General features: G+C 39.1%; 1 protein-coding gene across 3 annotated transcripts in view; it reads right to left on the bottom strand.

Moving 5' to 3' along the window:
* The window catches only part of nkain4 (sodium/potassium transporting ATPase interacting 4), a 63,024-nt gene that overhangs the window by 34,550 nt on the left and 7,819 nt on the right, over positions 1 to 20,655 (bottom strand). For all 3 annotated transcript variants that reach the window (XM_015054366.1, XM_015054383.1, XM_015054376.1), the window contains exons 2-3: positions 7,687 to 7,824; positions 4,815 to 4,895 (exon numbers count right to left, since the gene is read on the bottom strand). In XM_015054366.1, the coding sequence (XP_014909852.1) occupies positions 4,815 to 4,895; positions 7,687 to 7,824 (219 nt within the window). The remainder of the gene's footprint in view (positions 1 to 4,814; positions 4,896 to 7,686; positions 7,825 to 20,655) is intronic.

Consider the following 20,655-nt stretch of genomic DNA (forward strand, 5'->3'; position numbering starts at 1 on the left):
TCGATCAGACAGACATCTTCTCCCGCTCAGAGGAAACCACTGCGCATGTCTGGAGCTCCGCGTGCGAGTAAAGGTGGAGGCGATGGGTGACAACAGACAGTAAGTCATTGCTTGGATTTTACGGCGCCACCTTAAGTCCCTGAACGTCACATTTTAACGGACAAAAAGCTCAATGCGACGTGGATGTAACGAGTAACGCGACGGTTTAGTAGAAATGTAATGAAGTAGAAAGTACAGATACTTACTGTAAAATGTAGTGGAGTAAAAGTAGAAAGTATCCATTATTAAATCTACTTAAGTAAAGTACAGATACACGAAAACTGTACTTAAGTACAGTAACGAAGTACTTGTACTTCGTTACTTCCCACCACTGAAAATAAATGGAATATGACATGCACTGAACAGACCAGTTGTGTAAGATTGAGGTTTAAAAACATAACGTGGCTACAAGACAAATGTGATTTAAGTATTAGTGTCAGCTTTTTAAACGCATTAGTTCCCCTTGTACACAACGGTGAGATTCATTTTGAAGCAGCCACATGAGCCCATGTGCACGGACCGTCAGAAACTGATGCTGATCAATATCCCAATACAGCAATCTAAACCCGCATCTGCTCCTCAGTGACAAGACATGCATTATTAAAAGAACAGAGGTCTGTCAGGAAGCATCCCTGATTCCTATCGGCCCACACTTACAAATAGGCATCAACAGCACATGCTAAATGATAAAGGTCGAAACAACTTTCAGAAACGGCTCTGAGCGAGAAGTTAAGAAATGAAATCTAACATTTGTCAAGTGTGATACCACATAATCTCCTCATATTTCTCCTCTTTTGTTAATGACCTGTCATCATTCTTTGTCTTTTACTTTCTTCCTTTTGCCCTTTGGTCATTTGTCTCACAGTCACAATCCACAAGGACGACTTAAGGTCAGAGTAGCCCAGCGAGGCCTAATGACTTGACAGATATCATTGATTGATACTGTGAGGCTGGAAAATCATCTCTGTGGAAGGTACACTCATGACTGCAGTGCATCAGCAGTCGATACTGAGAAGGGTTTTTGGCAGCTCACTGCCAGGAGTGGCAGTACTCGCCTCCGCCCACAAGCGCAAATCAATTCTTAAATATCATAGACTCAAGGTAAGTCTGGTAGTCTTAGGCAAACTAATTATTTTAAATTCATTCATATTTAAAGAAGTTGCTAAAGATATCACCACTTAAATATTTATCTCCAATTCTAAACATCAAATGACAAGGAATTATATTTACAAAGTTGTTTTGTGAGAACATATAATAAGTCGGGTTTCGTCGCAGGGATAAGAAACCATCTGTGAACCTAAATGGATGTTATAGTCTCATCTGATTCTGCCTACAGCTTTAAATGTAATTATATTTAATAAATAACTTACTTAACTATGCTGTTCCTAAAAAAAGAGCGTGAGTGAAGCCGGAGGTTGTTTCAAACTAAATCTAATGACATTTGCAGTCGTTCCTGTGGAGGACTGGGAAGCCCCTAAATTCAATATAGGCAGGTTAGAGTTTTACAAACACTAAAAATGTGACACAAAACTATTGATCAGAGCATGTCTAATGTGCATCATTGTATCAGACTTATACTTAGCTTAACAGTATTATAAGTAGGCACTATAACTAAAGTTATAAACAACAAACTATCTAAAATACAGAAGAAAATGAAAGATAAGTGAGTGCTTAGCTAAATGCATCCACATTTTTTCTCTGTAGAGAAGAAAAAAAAAGAAAAAAGAACGATACAGATTATTTTTACGTAGAGTTTTTGGAATATGTACCATTATGAAAACAAGCAGTAAGGTTAAAGCATTCTTCTCCAAGAATCAGTATACCAAAAAGTAGCAACGGCTGTGGTCAACGTGTGCAGAGTTTTGTAGACAATGAATATAAGAGGTCAGTGGATGGAGCCTGTTTACATCAAAGGTGTGTGTGGAGCAGGAAGGCTCTATTTGTCTTGCGCTGTGGGGGAAGGTATAAGAGATCAATAGGAGGTGACAGCCAACGTGGCATATGACTCTGTGACAACCTGTCCCCCAACTCTGCAGGCCGGGCCAGAACACAAAGCTCACACAAACATGCAGGTACATACACCGCCTCTGGTCTCTACTGTCAACATCAGTCAAGGTGATCCAGAAAGAATTAGCTCACTTGTTTCGTGATATAATGTGTTGGGGGGAATCCTCTTCTAAGGACTGTCAAGTGTCGAGTTTGATTTTTCTATGCGGATGGGCCTGTGCACGCGTGTGTGCGTGCATGTTTGTGTGTGTGTGTGTGTGTGTGTGTGTGTGTGCGCGTTTGTGCACTCCATTAGCCAGCTTTCCTCCTGGCCACCATATGCAGAGCTCTGAGCCCAAGCTGGCTCCATCTGTCGGGTTAATGCTCAGTCTCGGCCCCAAGCAGCTGGCCCCTACAAGCATCATTATTCTTGTAGGAACACACACATTCACACACGCCCATAGATATGAGTGGAGAAAGACAGGCAGAGAGAGACACACTCGATGAAGCCACGGATCATCACGCAATGACAAACTCCACGTAGCCCGGGAAGGTGTTTCTGAAACTCATTTTGCCTGTCTGAGCAGGTGTCAGATGAATGTTGCCAACATGAATTTATTATTCTCAGTGGTCAGCAGGTTGGCTGGGTGAGATATTCATCAGCGGAAAGGACAGGAGAGGAGTAGTGAAGAGAAAGACTAAGGAAGAAAAGAAGCAGGGAAACCAGATAAAATTAGCCACTTGTCTACATCTGAGAATGTAGTAATTTGCTCATCAAAAGTATTTATGCTCCCTTAACTTTTTACACATTAACTCACAATAAAACTAAATATTTAATGCTTTTTATTTAAACTTAATGCAATAGGCCAATATTCACTATTTGTCTTACCAATAAAAATCTGGAAAGTGTTGGGTGCATTTTTAAATTCCTACCTCGTTAATCAAGATTTTGGAGAATCATCATTTGCCAAAACTTCTGCTGCACATCTTTTTGAGGTACATATCCACCAGCTTTGCACATGTGGACGTCCACATCTTGCTATGAAAATCCTCCAAGTTTAGTTACTTTGAGTTTGTCTGTGGAGATAAGTTTTCAAGTCTTGCCACAGATTCTCAAATGGATTTATGTCTGGACTTTGACTAGGCAGTTCAAACATATACGTTTTGATGTAAACCGTTTCATTGTAGCTCTAGATGCAAGTCATATGTTTCAATTTATTTTTGATGTATAAAAACATTGTGTCCGTCTATAACAAAAAACAAAAAAATTAAATAGATTTATGTGTGTAGTTTTAACAGGAGAAAAATGTCCAAATACTTTTGCATTGTTATGTGCAATTAACAGTGCGTTAACGGAGCTTTGGAGACAGGATATATTTTTTTCTAGTTAAATGTTCCTTCATTATAAATCTGGTAGGGGGAATATATATCCCACACCCCAATCTGCAACAAAAAACACCAGAAAACATAAAAGAAGCAGAGATATTACATTTCCGGCTGCTCCATAAATTCCACAGAGTAATTTATTGTCTGCTGTTTGGATTCCTAAGAGTTACTGGTGTCACACTTTCATTATGCTGTACACTGCATATAATTGTGTTTGCTTTGACTGAACTTATATTCATGGTCATTCCTTCAGGCATAATGGAAGCTGAAATAACTCTGTGGCAGAGAATCGTATTTAATTATAACTACAGCTTATATTCAGTGAGAATAAATCTGAATTATATCTCAGCTTGTTTTTGGAAGTAAAACTTTATTTTTGGCATGGAGCAATCAAACAAACAACTGCTGTGTCATAAAGTCAGGGTTATTCTGAGTATCTGTTCCTGTTACTTTGGCTTTTTTCCTTTCTTAAAAGTAAATTCACAGGAACTTCTCCTTCAAGAAGGAGAAGGAGAAGGAGAAGACGAGGATTGTTGCTTAATCCTCGTCTCCAAGCCTCAAGCAGAAGCTGTTTATAGCAACAACCATCAGCGGATATATTTTTATTAGAAACTTTGTAGTTTAAGGCTTGATAAAACTTTCAGGAAGGTGCGCTCACTTAACCTGATTCTTAGCAAGATATTTGCACTTACCTTTAAAACATATTCTGACAGCAAAATTGTGGTAATATGATGACTTCAATCACTTAATTTTAAGCAAAGTCAGAGGTTTTAAAAAGTCTCTGCTGAAAGCTAAATTGATGGTGCGGTTTATGCAAGATCAAGAGCAATTTGTTTCTTAATAATAACAGATGAATTGTAAAGCTTAAGAAATTCTCTGTAGGAACTATTATTTAATGCTGGTTGATAACAAGCAAAAATTAAATAATAAGTTTTGATTTCCAAAGTTGATTGTTTCTTTCTTAAATCTCAGTTTTGTTGGATCTGTCCAAACTTGATTGACAGGAAATTTGTAAGAAGGGCCTCAAATACACTCATTCTGATATTTCCAAACTGAAATTCTGATCTGCTAAAAAAGAAACCGCATTTAAACATCACTGAATGATTTGTAAAATGTTCAGGTGATACTGAACGTTGTTGAAGACTTCTTTGTATTAGGCATCATTTCCCTCATCTTCTCTTAAGTTTCTTTACTAATTCATCCTAAAAGCTTTACTCAAAGCTCTTCAAAACAGCAAGATAAATCTTGTTTACCCCACCGCTCCTCATCCCCACTCACTGAGCTTGCAGTCGCGATCTCAAGGAAACAGACACACAGTGCAGATTGCACCTTCTCACCAAGAGGACCTGTTCATGACCTAATATGACGAGATAAAAGCCTTACAAAAATGTTAGAAATCTCACCTTTGACAGACCTCCAACGTCCAGATAAAAGCAGATAATGAAGACGTTCCAGGCTACCCAAAGAGCGGCCCAAACAGTGTACTGCAGAAGAGACGCAACAATTAGCCGACAGCACATTTAGCAGAAACAGCAGACAGAAACTAACTGAACCTAAACCAAAATGACATGCTGAATCAATTAGGTTCTTAACAACAGAAAGTGGAGGAGAGAATCTACCCAAAGCAACATGTTATATAGTTAAATCTCTATCAAAATCATGATTATAAAAAAACTGAGACCACGATAAGTCACTTTAAAACTTTTTATACAAGTGAAATGAAAAAAACAAAAGTGTGATGTAGCAGGAAAAAAAAAAGCATAGACATCTGCAGCAGCAGAGATTAAAAGACTATTTCAAGTTGATCAGACATGCAGGTCATGTTGGTTGTGAACCCCATAACACTGAATGCTCAAACTAAATAAAAAATATAAATTAGTTTTACATATACATGACCTGACTATTATGACGTTGCCAGTAAGTTTCAACCCTGTGGGAGTTGTGGCTTTTTAAACTGCTGAGGCCGACTGAAGTTCACGACTCAACCATTTAGAAAATTGTACAGTCAGACAGCCAAGTGCTGACAGACACAGAGTGGTACTGGGTGGTATTCACTGACAGAGTCGTCAGAGGGAAGGTTGTGAAATCCTCTGACTCATGATGAAATGTGTACTTAAAGTGTCAGAGTGAGAGCAAAGGACAAAGCTGCAGCGCCATAAAAAACATGCGTGTTGAATCACAAAGCCCCTTAGCGCAAGTTCTCCTATTTTCCACTTGACATGAGAGAATAGCTTCGACTTTCCCTTCTTCCGCTCCTCCTTTCACCTCATGCTTCCTCTGATTCTGCAGCTTATCCGGTGTGACTTCACTGTACCCTTCTTTATCTTTCCTGCCTCTCTTTATTTACTCTCCTCTCCCTCGTTCCAATATTTTCCTGTTATCAGCATCGCCATCTGTGCTCAAAATATGCGTTTAATGCCTATTATGAATAGAAAAGTGTCAAATAACAGCTGAAGCACGTAAAAGCTCTTTCCTAATAATTCACAGTATACCCTAAACACTCTGCATCATGTGCTTTTTCTTTTCCTTTTTTTTAAAGAATGACCTTTTCTGATTAGGGACTCAAAGCAAAGTTTAAATCAGATTAACTCCTGAGTCCCCCAACCAAAGTTTCACCCGCTTTAATTAGCCCAAACTACCAGGGGATTACAGTCATTTAATAGCATTTCACAATCCACAAAACATTTCACCACAGTCTGCAGTTTCACAGGAAAGTGACAAAACCTACAGAACTCCATGCACACAGACTGAGAGCTTAGTACTAATGCAGCACTGTTTGAAAAACACAAAGAAAAACATGAATAAAAAAAACATCAGGAAAACACTCAGCCCACTTGTTATGCGCACTTGTTCAATTCCTGGTTAACACAAATATTGAAAAAGCCAATTACCATGGCAGCAGCTCCTTTTATTAAGGAATCCCGACATGATCAATGATGAATACGACTTGCTGAAATTCAAGCTGAGCCTCAAAATGTGGAAGACGGGATTCTGACATGACTGTTGATGCCAGACTGAACTAGAACTTCAGGAACAGCTGATCTACTGAACCTGACCATTTCTAAGGTCGACATTGTGGTCAGAAAAAGAGACAACGTCCAGGAAGTGGCAGTTGTGTAGAGGAAAATGCCTTGTTGGTGTCAGAGAGCTGACATCAACAACCGGGTGCCACTCCTGTCGGCGAAAAACAGGAAACTGAGCCTCCCTTTCGGACAGGATCATGAAAACAGTTTGGAAAAAAAAAATGTTGCCTGTTCCCTCGATTTCAGCTGCAACATTTAAGTGGTAACAGAAAAATTTGGCATAAACAACATGGAGACCCCGATCCATTCTGCCTTGTATTATCAAGTCAGGCTGGTGGTTGTGTAATGAGGTGGGGTATAGTGCTTGGCACACTTTGAGCTCCCTACCAGCTAACCATTATTTAAATGCCACAGCGAGTACTGCTGCTGAGCATGTTCATCGCTTCGTGACCACAGTATGACAATGTTCTGTTCCATGTCATAGTTAGTCACAGACTGGTTTCTTGAACATGAGTGACTGTCATGGCCTCCAAATTTCCCAAATTTAAATCTACTTGGGATAAATCTTTAGATGACAAATCTGCATGAAGCAATCATGTCAATATAACTGAATTAACATCTAGCTACATGTAAAGAAGCCAGTAAATGTACAGATAAAAAAAAAACATGCACCCCTTTTTGATTATTAACCCTTTTTTATCACTTTTACAAATCGATCAAGATATAAAAAATACTAGCGTTTTTTTTTTTTTTTTTCTGATGGCCCAAAAAAAATACAGAACTTTCTTCCACTTGACCATGGAGTATCCCAGACATATTCCACATATTCCTTCTGTTTATTGATGATGTATTTAGCTGAACTCCAGGGATGTTTAGAGCCATAAAGATTTTTATGTATTTATTCCCTGGCTTACCCTTCTCAATAACCTTTTCTCAGATTTTCTTGGAGTGTTCTTCTGTTTTAATGGTGTAATTGGAGCCAGGAATACCGACTAACCAGTGAATTGACCTTCCAGACACACGTGGTGAATCTGCTAAACACTGATTTGAACGGGGTGAATATTTAACAATCACTCGTTCTATTTCATCTTTGAAGAAATCTTTCTTTAGTTTTAAATTAAGAGGGGGTTTTTTGGGGCCCATTTATTTATTTGTCAAAATGGCAAATTTTATTAATCAGGAGTGATTTGAAAAATACAAATGGTAAACTTCTGTTTTTAGGCACTGTAGGGTTCCAGTGTGCTTTACTCACCACAACAATGTATCGTGGCCGATACTGGATGGTTCCAAAGAGGCCCAAGATTACAATGATGATATGGAAAAAGTTTGCAAGAATGGGAGCCCATTGGTAACCAAGGAAGTCAAACACCTGTCTCTCCAAGGCCAACACCTGAAGAAAACAAAGACATAAGATTATTAGATAATATATGTATACATATATATGACGGGATATATATTTTTTTGTTTATGGTTTGACATCCGAGGCCCTTTGTTCTAATATTTGAGGGTGTTTCCTAAGGATGTCCTAAAGTGTACCCCGTACATGCCAAACAAGCTACAAAAAATGCTCTCAACATTTTAATTTCCAGATGAAGGTGTTTTTAAAAATAAATTGTTTCTTAAGGATGGAGATGCCACAACTCAAAGTTATAAATGCATCTTCATTCCACAAACAATTACTGCAATCATTATGCAAAATTTTCAGTTCGCACTTTGAAAGAATAAAGCATTATTTGACGTTTGTAATGGTTTCAGTTCAAGAGAGGTTGTCCGTGTCTATGTTTTGATGTCTTTTGCTGCGTCTTCTTCTTCAGTCCAACTGTTTTCAGTGGTTATGCCTCAATTTTGTTTTACTCGTCAGTCAAAAGAGTTATTTCCTCTTAATCAGGAGTGATTTGAAACTAAATCTAAAAAATAAATCTGAATCGAACAAGTTGTTGATACACCTTATTTGTTCAACCTTTGACACGTCACAATATGTTTATGTCAGGTACCACCAGAAATTACTTGGCTTAGGAAAAAATCCAAAGTGAATAAGTTCAACACAATTCGATGCATTGCTGAAAACTATGTGGTTTATCATGTTAAATTATCTAAGTGTTAATTGGTCAAAATGAGTGAGTGAGCACATATAAACTTTTCTCCACATACCATTGTTGAAAGTCAATTCAAGAAATTATGTGTTTCTGCAAACAAGCCAAGAATCTTGTTCAGACAGACTCAACAACAACAGCCCAATTGTTTAGCTCCCAATACTGGAAGCAGCCAAAGGGGAGGACTGGAAGTTTTGTAAAACCAATAACGACAGACTTATTGATGTAAGTCTGAGCTAAAGAAGAGATCATCATTTTTAACCTTTCTGTAAACGGCTCCCAGCAATGAAAATACTCTGGGAACTTTATGGGACATGAAGTTCATAATAGCCTGCATCGACTTTAGGCCTTTATGAAAAAACAGACAACATGTACACATTTACGCAGTACACACAAGCAATAGCAGAATGAAAAAGTTCACAGTGGAACTTGTAGCTGCCTGTTTTAGCTCAGTTTTTGTTTCTGCCATCAGAAAATAAACTGCAAGTTACTTTTTCCTTAGCAAGATAATTTCCTATCTTTATTCATTTTTATTTGAATCCACATCTAAGTGCAAATTATTTTGTACAACAGATATCAAAAATATTCGGGAAAAAAAAAAACCCTATCAGCATACCATTTAGGGAAAATACACAAAAGGGTTATAAACCGTTTAATTAAAATTCCTGTTCCGATCCAATTCCATTCCGTTCCGAGAGTGTGCGTTGTTGTTGTTTGTGCTCAAAGAATCAGTGTCTTTCATCGCATCCTGACATGTCACTTACAGCCAAACGTTTGAAGATGGATGAGGGAGGAAAGAAATGTCGTCTCTGCTGATACAAGGAACACACACCACTGAACACGCGTGCACACACACCTCACGTACACACACACACACACACACACACACACACACACACATAGCACTCCTTGCTCATCCTCATGTAGCAGAGCAGGTGACAGCAATTCGAATGCAGCGATATTGGCAGGAGAGGGAGATGATTGAATCCGGAGTGATAATTAAAAAATGTTTATACAGGTAGGGAGTGAAGCAGCAGAGGATGAAGTGAGTGAGCTATCCTGCGCATTCAGCGGAATAAAGTGAATGAGTGTCTTTGCTGTAAAGCTGAGATAAAGCATAGCTGCTTCTGCGAGAAACCATAAGATAACATGACAGGGAAAAAAAAGGAAAAACAAGGGAGGGAAAACAAGAAAACTATGGTTCCAAAAAAAAAAAAATACAGCTAACAAAGGTCGACGACAAAGGTCATCTCCTCTTTCTGAATCTCACAGAGTAAGACTATATGGGCAGGAGTAGCTCATGCCTACGGTGAGGTCCAGTTATGGGGATTATCATTTTCTTTGAATGTTAGAAGGCCAGTTTCCCCCACTCTTAGGGGAAATTGTTTCCCAGAAATACTTTAAAAAAAAAGAAACTATGATAAACTTTTATTTATTTGTCTTAGATTTGTCTTGCAACACGCTCCGACTCTTGACAGAAAAAGCCATCCAAAGACAGTTTCAAAATTGAAAGATTTCACCATCGGGGTTTGGAGTTTCATCACGGCGAGTCATTCCACTCGTTGTTTTAAGATAAAACATAACGTGATATTAGGACTTATGAAAGAGCATGTAAGAAATATTGTCTTCCACCAAACACAAGTCAAAACTGGGTTTGGAAATGTTAAAACGTAACGCTTCAATAGTGGCCCTGACCTCAGTACTACTGAAAATTTGTCGGCTATGCATACAGCAGGATCCTTGCCGGGACACTCTCCCAAACAAACAAGCGCCACGAAATCTTCCAGGAAGTGTGGCTGAATGATAAAGCAAGATGACATTAATCTGGTGGAACGGCCCAGATCTCAACCTATTGAAGATGTAAATGCCATGCTTAAAATTGAGCTTCTTGACAATAAAATGCCTCAAGTATGTAGATCCTGAGTGTTTGAGAAAATCCAAACATTAAAATTCAAATCACGTGGACCATAATTTCTGTTTTTAACTTGCAGTGTATGCTGAACTCAACACACACACACACATCTATTCCTTCCTCTGAAATATTTCCACCAGCTATTGAATTAAAGATGTGTGTAAGCCTAAGAAATGTTAGCCTGTGTGGTCTCCCCTAAGACACGCTGCAGTAAGCCCATCACATACGCAGCTAACTCAATAATCCACCGAGATGACAACAATCAATCAAAGAAAAGAAAAAAAAAAACAAGAGGGCTTCTGCCCGCCCAGACACACAATCAGGCATGCACAATCACACGAAACCCATACGGAACAATTAGTCCACAATTCATGGGAAGTAGGCTGCTGGAGAGTGGGGCGGAATTTGATCAAAAGATACCAATGCTCTTCCAGGAATAAAGCACCGGCTACATAACCGGCCCGTAAAAGCCTTCCACCGACCTCCGGCGAGCACAAATCACTCCCTACGGAGCGACGGAATCCCTTTCTGTGCATTTTGGGTTTGAGTGCGTGTCTGTGTGGAGAAGCAAGCTACCCACATAAATGACTCCTCCCAAGATAAATACTCAGGGCAAGAGTATAGCAGGATGCAACAAGCCTCTTCCGCCCTTTCGCTACATTCGTCGTCATCTCTGCTCTCGCTGTAGCTGTTTTCTTAATCTATTTATAGCTCTCCCAAAACCCATCACTCACTCAGTTCTTGAGCCACGTGATGCCAGATTAGGATCACAGAGCTCAATCCTGCTCTTTCTGTCAGATTATATTAGCCAGCGCGTACACTCAGGTGTGCATAAAGTGGCAAGCAGAGCAGAAAAGGAAATTCGAGTCGACAGTTTTTCTCACCATAATCCCCAAAACATTTCAGGCATCACCGCCTTCTTTGACATGCCACGAAGAGAAGAAGAAGAAGGGAGGGAAGTAAGAATGATGAGCGGATCAAAGTGGAAGAGAGAAAAATAGGAAAACAGGAGGAAAAAAAACAAAACACTTGATCTGCATAGTTGGAAAGCAAATTAAGACATGCATGTGTACTCAAGATAAGCAGCTGAAATCCCCCCAAAAAATAAAATAAAATCCAGTCTGGGTTTCAATCAGACCTAAACACATTGCAGTCTTTGTTCACAACAGTTAGGAGAAGTTGTAGATGAGGTGGTGACTGCGCCGGCTCCCTTGGAGCGAGAGGACGCCTGTGACTGGTGACCCCTCTCATTTCCGCACCTCTCCACCTTAGCCCGCAGGTATTATGAATCCCATCAGTGCCTCTCTTTCTCTGGGAGTCTTCTGTGAAATGTCCTCAGGTAACGTGTTACTGGCTGTGTCATCAGGAAGTGTGAGCGTGTGCCTGCCAATTCTATGTGACTTCAGGCAGCATGACTCAGACTCCTCTGTGTTCAAGGGTATGACTCTGATACAGAGGGGATGACAGTAGGATTCAAGACAGACTTGAGGGGCTGCTCTTAGGACATATAATGATTTGGGGTCTCTTTTTTTTTTCCTCTCTAGCTTTAACAAATGGTTGATTTTGTTTACGTTCAACAGATTGGCCAAACTGGAGGAGCAAGAAAAACTAAAACACGAGGGTAAATGATCTGTAATTCCTAAATGATTACTGTCGTTTCCCTCCAGCTGGTATTTTATGTGCTGCTTCTAGGCACTGAATAAAGATTTAAAAAATAAAAGCACACCATGGTACATTTAAAAACAAAAAAAGCCAGTTATGCTCTGATTTATCCTTTTCTTCACCACTGTTTGAGTTTTTGAAAAAATATATATCCTTCTTTTATGCGAGAAAATGAACATTCTTCTTTAGTGAAGCTTCCTCAGCAATCAGTGCTTCTGAATTTTGGAAGATAAAATCACCCTGAGGAGTTGAACAAGGTCGAAAGTTCACACCTAAGTTAATAAAGTTGTTAATATCAACTCATTCTGCTTGGTAAAATCGGGAAACCTTGATTTCATGCGGAAAGAGCAAATTTTGGTGGAAAAGGAGATTTATGAAAGTAGAAGTAAAGGACAAAAACCAAACCAATTTGTACAACCACCATATCACAGCCCCACCGTTAACCCTTAGACACCAACATCGCGAAGGGTGGGACTGCGATTTCCAAATAAAAGACTAAATTTACTAGGGCTCCATAAGGTAACACAAAGACATGACTGTTGCAAAATAACTGTGTGCAGGATTCATTGCTCAGACAACAATAAATATTAGCTAATTATTCTTCAATTTTCTTCTGACTCCAGACAGCCCATTCTTGAATCTTCCCCAAACTCTTGAATAGACGTTTTTTTCACAATATCCAAGTCTGTGGTCATTACTTGCGGTTTGTCACATATTTTTATTGCATGTTTTCCTTCCGCTTAAACTTTCCAGTAATACGCTTAGAAATATTACACTATGAAAAGCCAGCTGCTTTAGCAACTTACCCTCCCTGCGGATGATCTCAGTCACTGTTTACTGGACAACTGTGAAGTCACCGGTCTTCCCCATTGCTAAACAGGCCACACCATGACCATAATAATATATTTCTGAATTACAACGCAGCATGCATTATTGTTGCATAATATTCAAATTAAAAGAAAAATCACTGTGTGATGAATATATTTGTTTTCTTACACAAACTGTTATTCTGAATACTGAGATGAGCCTGCACAAGTTACAACATTCTAGGAAAACTTATGAATGCTTTAATAAACTAAGGTATTAAGAGTTAAAAAGTTTTGAACAAATGCAATTTCTATATGGTACATGGTCATAATTTACTTTAATTTGTATACTAATTTATAAACGCCTAATTCTGATCACTTGTCATGAAAACAAAGTTAGAAGATTTGAACAAATGTCTTTAAAATGCGTTGCAACATTTTACGCAGAAAAAAGATTTGGTGATACTCAAAATTATATATAAAAAAAATAAAGTAATCATGAAAAAAGGCTTTTCATCAAATTCTAAAGTATAAATCACTGAGCTACGCTGTTTACATTGATGTTAAATAGAAAACACACCCTCTGCTAATGTTTCACGTTTAAATAATCTGGTTTTAACTGGTTTTTATATGTATGTTATTTTGTATGCTTTCTTTCATCTTTATTACTGAACACTCCAGTTAGCACCTATGACTATTACTGCCCTTACCTACCAGGTGACCTCAGCAGACGATCTATTAATATGCCTCTGTGCTTTCACTCCTTAGGTTCAGGTTAAAACAGTTAAAAAGGGCCATTAGGAAGCAGCTGCCCTGCTCTGAAGACAAAAACAGGCTGCAGTCATAAGCCACATTGGTGCCTGACACTTTTTCAAATGTCCCCTACTTTGGCAAGGCTTTTTTTCATGCTTTTTCTCCCCCAGAAGACACTAAAGCACTTCTTTAAAACTTTCTCGAATCTAATTTTTCACCTCCTGCCAGGGTAAAGTTATTAGGCCACGGTGACTGCCTGGGCCCAATGAAAGTGTGTGACTAATGGTGTCAATCTCAGTTTGTGTGTTACGGTGTATGTGAGTGTATGTGTGGCTTTCAATGGACACATGGTGAGCTGGATAGATGGATAGCCCTCGGTGGCGCTAGGCCTACCAGAGAGACACAGGGATTAACAGGCAGGGTGCTTTCATAAGCCACTTTCTTCTTTTCTGTTTGAAATACGGTCTGAACGGTGAAACACAAATCACCGACTGCCTTTAAGTACCTCTCTCACTTTAGATGTTGACACTAAAAACACTTTAATAACAGGAGTGGGTTATTTTCAATAAAAGTAAAGTGAATTAATTTAACAGCACTTTTTTTTTTTAGGATGAAATTTGTTCAGTACTCCTCCTGTTAGTAACGAGCTAATATTATATCTCTGCCAATATGGGAACATAAAAGAATCCAGCCTCAAAAGACTATACACACTTTGAAGTAAATCGCCCTCGGGACTTTAACTACTTTCAACTTTTACCTTTGTGTGTTGTCTGACTTGTGCTGTAAAGCTCTCTGCGGTAAAGCAGCCTTAAGTTTATGACTTAAGCTAATTAGATTCGGTGATTTTAGATGATTTTAACAGAAGGGCAATTTTAGTGAACTCAGTGATGCAGCATCGCCGAAAAATCAATTTCAGTCACAGTTTGAATTTTGGCTGTGTGAACTAGTTAGTTCAAATGGAGCATCAGAAAAAGAAGGAGAAGAAGAAACATAATTTAAGTGTGTTTGAATGCGGTACAGCTGTAGATGATCTACTAGGAGCTTCATGCACACAACCATCTCTTGGGTTTACAGCGAGTGGCCAAAAAGAAGAACAAATGCAGTGACCTTGTTGATGTCAGGGGTTAGAAAATAATGAACAGACTGATTTGAGATGATACATAGGCAACAATAAACCAAATACCAACTTCTTACAACCAAGATTTCTTGGTTGATTTCTCGAGGAGGATGGGCTACAGCAGAAGAAGCCCAAACAGGTGCCACTTCTATCAGCTTCGTACAGGAAACTGAGGCTAAAATTCATACAGGTTCACCATAATTGGACAGTGAAGGACTGGAAAACCATAGCCTGATTCGAAAAGTTTCAATTCCAGCAGAGACAGTTGAATGTTGTTAAAACTGGGCATTCAAAACAAAATTGTATGGATATGTGTGCCATTCTACCAATGGTTCTGGCTCATCGTGGATGTGTAATGGCTTGAGGGATATCTTCTGACACCTTTTGGGCCGTTAAAATCAAAGCATCAATTAAAGAGCACAGTGAGTATTGTTGCTGAGAGTGTCCATCCCAGTGCACCCATCCTTACTTTCAGCAGGACAACGCACCATGTCACAAAGCTCAATTCACAAACTGGTTTCCTGAACATGACAATCAATTCGAACAATGTTACTAGACCTCGGTATGTAGAAGAGCAGAAGACATGCAGCACAGATTGGCAGCTGATAAATCTGTAGCATCCGTTTCATGGCATCATTTCCATATTAACACAAAAATCTGAGAAACACTTGCGATACCTATTTTTGTCTATAAAGATAGGATCTCCAGACAGATACTACCACAATATATCTTATAAAGTAGCTGGACTGTTAGATTCAGTCTTAAACTGCAGAAGTTTTGTTTCTCTGCCTAATTAGATTCAGCCTTAAATTACTCATGACTTGAAATTCAAATCAATTCAGTTTTATTCAATTTAGATTATGAAAGAAATATCCTGAAGGAAAATTAAATATTGTAACAACACGAACTGAAAGCTTCAGTTAATTGCTACAGTTTCAAAGCCTGAGCCCAAACTTGTTCTCAGTCTGACTCAACACCTCCCATCTCAGGTTGTGACAATAGGCTGTATCCCAGCAGTAATAATTAGCAATGCTTGTTGTTTTGAGTAAGAGCATCCATGTGTTTAATCTCTCACAGGATTAACAGGATTGTGCATGTTGCTTATGCTGCGGTGTTATGCACTTAGGAAGGCGATGTTGGAGAATTATTTTCTGACAGAATTATGGCTTTCGATTCTATTGAAACAAAAGGCTCATACACAACAGTCTGACAGGAGTATTAGTCTTAGTTAGTAGAGATATTTAGACAAAGATACGCCCTAACTACAACGTACAGCAACAGCAGCTGTTGTGATTTCTTTTGTGGTTCAGATAATCTACACATCTCTCTTTTCGACCAACATATTTGTTGAGAGTTTGTAGCTCGGATCTCCCTAAATATTTACCGCCAAAAAAAAAAAAAAAAGAACTGAGAACTCATCATTCGCTCGTGAAACAAGGACTAAAACCCCAAAGTTGAGGAGGAAAATTTGATTGAGACGAATATGCATTCAGCTGAGTGTGATCTGTCAAGATAGTCATCACAGCTGTGGATCTCCCAAAGCAATTTATTCAGTGCCACACTATAACAAATGACACCAATGGAACCATTGGAATGGAAAGAGAGAAATGGGCTCTCAAACAGTCCCAGTTTTATCTCCATTATGGCTGAATATTGCAGCGTCACCGATGTGGAACACACACACACACACACAGACACGCCACCGTGAGCCTGCGCCTGGACGGGAGCGTCGACACGCTCGCATCTGCCAGCCCAGTGTTTTCACTATAACCACAACATTAATGGTGTGTTAAATTGAACACATTAAAATGGAGACTGGTTGTAATAAAGGTCACCTGGGAATGAGAGGAGTGGCGGAGTGGAGGGGGTTTGCCACAAGCACACACATATTATTCAAACATGCTGAGAGCATGAATGCGGATTCAAAACTGCAGCCACGAGTGGAAAAGAAGTTAGCAACAAGGAAGGCTTAATTTATTTCAGCATGATGTGATTAGGTTTTAAAGTGAGGTTGTAAAAAGAGGGAGCTGGATATGAAAAGTCCCCAGCTGGATGTGACTAAAGGATAGGGATCAAAATAGAAGTCTTTGGAGTGACAGCTGCTCTGAGAGAAGGATGTACAACCCCTTAAGTTTGCAGCAATCTAACCCACAGATGTTGCCTACATTCGTCGCCCTTCTAAGGGTGCCAACTTGATTTAAATCAAGTCGTCTTCTTCTCTTCCTCATATGCTTTCTGTTGAAGGCCATGAAAACGGGTGAATGAAGAAAAGTAGAACTTTAAATTGAAAAAAGTGAAAAGAAAAACATGGAGACCTCAGATATCTGGGGTCAAACTTATTAGCTCAAAGGGAGAGGTCGAACCTTCTCCCATCCCCCAGTTCCTTTCTCCCTCTCGCTTTTTGCGCACCTTTCTATCTAGCCAAAATCTCCAGAGGCTCTCTTAAATGAAATGGCAATCAATAATTTAAACATATTCCAACCTCTAATCTCAGCAGGGGGTGATGTGCGGGGGGCACGGTGGGGGTAGTGCCGTAAAATGGGAGGGAAAAGGAGATACCAGACAGCTTTGTTAGCTTTTTGCATTCATTAAACATTCAAGCAGAGCTTCACCTCCAAAAAGAAAAAAAAAAAAAAACTCAGGGGAGATGATGACACACTGAAGCTCCAGAGGTAGGGGATGTGTGTGTGTGAATGTGTTAAGGAGTCACCTTGCCCTGTGACTCAGTGGAAGCCTCTGTTTAATCAACGTCTTTTGATGGGGCTTTTTTTTCTTTCCATTTTTTTTTTTTTTGCAGCTAAGGCCAGACATGACCTGTCAGGATCTGCTCTTCCGTGGATGAGGGCTGTTCAAGCGAAGCAATCAAGGCAGCCTGGGCCAAGACCACAATCAGCGCTGAACACCAGGGGTCCGACTGACAGCAAGCTCACCGCTAAACACACACATACTGAGGCTAATTATGGCAACCTGCCTGACCTTCAAAAAGAAAATAGTAAACACCCAGAGACAATGTAAGACAAGGTTGGGACTTAATGCAGTTTTTTTTCTGGCCAACAGCCAATTGGAGAAGTCTGTATTTAAAATAAGTGGCATTTTTTAATACAAGGACCGAACAAGCAGTATTTTACAATTTGCATTGAGATAACGGAGAAGCATTTTCAGCAGAATCTCATCTCATCTGCCACAATATTTGGACGGTTCAACCTTTGGTGGATTGTTGGTGCAAAAGCAGCCACCAACAGCTCCAAAGTCATTGTTGATTAGAAAGATGAGTTGTTGTTTTGTTGTTGTTTTTTTCGTCTGTGATTGAAGTTCTTGATCTATCCATTGTTGAAAGAAATCAACCTGCAGTTTTCCTGGAGCCATGTGCCAGACACAGCACACGTCGATGAGAGATGCTTAAGCCTCAACATGTTGGCTTAAAATTATATGTTTGGTGGAAAACAATGCAAACACAGAAATATGGTGATGGCAGCATCATGCTGAGGGGAGGTTTTTTTTTTTTTCTTAGGCAGGGACAGGGAAGCTGGCCAGAGATGGATTTAGTCCATACAGGAATTATTTTGGAAAACCTATTAGAGGCCACAAAATACTTGAAACTGAAGTAGTCTTAACTTCCAGAACTACAATGCATCTAAACATACATCTAAAGCTACAATGCGGTTTAGAACTGCAATATATGGATCAGTTCAAGCACAGAACTTAAATTCTATTGAGACTTGAAATTTGCTGTTTATTGCCACTCTGAATCCCATCTGACTGAGCTTTGTTATTTTGTTGAGCAGTACGGGGGAAAAGTTTCAGCCTTTTGATGTGCAAAGTTGGTAGAGAGACACCCTAAAAGACTTGCGGTATGACTGCAGAAAAAGTTGGTTCTGACAAAGTATTGACTTGGTGGTGAATACAAATGCATATCACACTTCTTAGATCTCTATTAAAAGTGACAGGAAAGTCACATATCAAGAAGCAATATAAGAATACAAACACTGCTCCCATTTCATTTACAGCCTGGCCAATATGGTAATCAATTTAGGCAGATGCTTGCATTTTTTAGAAATCACACAATGCTCAGGCTAAATTAGACCAAAAGTTCCCCATTAAAAAATGGAAATGACTAAAGAAAACATTGGATCTCGGAGAACTCTCTCTATAAAACCTGCTCCGTCCAACACAAAGAGAGAAAATTTATTCTCGCAAGGATAAATCAGATAGCGATCCTTTCTTTGTTTGCCACTAATCTGCGCAAACTAAAGCAAACACCAAACAAATGGGTTGTTGCCCCTGATAGTATGAATCACAGCCTGGAAAAGGGTTATAAAAACTCAATAGAAACCCCAGGAAGGCAAAGACAGAGAAGAAAATAGAGAGATAAAAGAGCTGTGAACATTTAATCTCCTACCACCGGTATATCTCCTTTATCAACCTGGGGGTGCTGAGGAAATACAGTTGATTATCATTAATCACACTACGCTCCAGCACAGGCGTGATAAAGAAGTTACACACTCTCTGCAAAACACTCAACCAACAAGTTACCCTGAACATATGTCTGCATCTGTAAACAGTTAAACTGAAATACTGTTGCACTTCACAGCAGCATCTTTCATATTTCTAATCCCACCATGTTATGATCTATCACCTCTGCTGGGAACCGGTGAGGAACGGCAGGATTATCCGACAGCGCTAAACGTAACTCCGTGCTCTGCAGGCCTGACAGCATATAGTGTTTTACTGCCATGCAGGTTGTTTCAGCTCTAGTAATAACCCTTAATTACAACAGGGTGACAAAGTAATTTACGAGGTGAGGTCAGGGCACTTTGTGTGCGCACACTTAAATTCAAGCTGACTATCGGTACAAATTGATGTGTATCAAATTGTATTGATATATATTAATGGCATACATGCATCAGGAAATTTGCATTTTACTGCTGATGTGAAGCAAATGATCCAAGTCCTTCCATATGTAGGAAAACAATGACACATTCCAGATAAAATGGATTTATTATTTAGCTAAATAAATCAAAGAATAGAGGAAAGGATGCCAAGTGACATCGACTAACCTGGTGGGCAAATGCGTTCAAGAATTGTTGGTGAAAAACACTGAAATGGTTTAGAAAGAAAAAGAGGAAAAAAAAAAAGGGCTTGTGTTACTGAAACTTCCATATATTATTACTTAATGTATTCTTTGGGGGATTTACTGATCCCCACACAAAAATAGGAGTCTGATAATCAGTGTTTAGGGCTAAACTCATTTAAAAATATCAAATTCCTTCTGGTTGCCAGTCTGAGATTTAAAATGAGCGCTGCTAAACATAAACTTTAAAATGAAGTCAATATTAACCCTCTACTGGTTTTCTAATGCTACAATATCACTCTTCTCTAAAGCAAACATAACTTTATGAAATATTTCCTCTGAGTCAGCACTGCTGTGGATCTCTGCTTTGGAACACGTTTTCTGACATGCTAGGCTAATGTTAGCTTGCTTTGCTCTAGTTTAATACGATAAAAGCAAGCTCTTAGCTTGTCTTCCTCGCATGTTTGATTTACCAGGTGTGGCCAAAACTTATAGAAAGAAATCCTTCATATTTCACAAGCTAAGTGATTGTAATTATTGATGACTAATGTGTTATGGCTGCAAGCTGTGCTGTGTTCATGTGTCTGTTGGTTTAGAGTGCCGCTCTATAAGAAGATGTGAACTGACTTTTGACTGACTCTGTTCAGTCCAATTCTGCAACCAAGTTTGTGCCTTAAGAACCATTTTTGGAGTCATAAATGTAAACTATGAATCTTTTCTGGAGCTCAGAATAGAAACAGCTGCTCTTTCAACTGATCTCAATCTCCCACAAGGAAAATCATTTGCAAAAAAAAAAAAAAAAAAAAA

Source organism: Poecilia latipinna, unplaced genomic scaffold (genome assembly GCF_001443285.1).
Source record: "Poecilia latipinna isolate Pla-1442-1.1 unplaced genomic scaffold, P_latipinna-1.0 Scaffold56, whole genome shotgun sequence".
NCBI classification, from domain to species: Eukaryota; Metazoa; Chordata; class Actinopteri; order Cyprinodontiformes; family Poeciliidae; genus Poecilia; species Poecilia latipinna.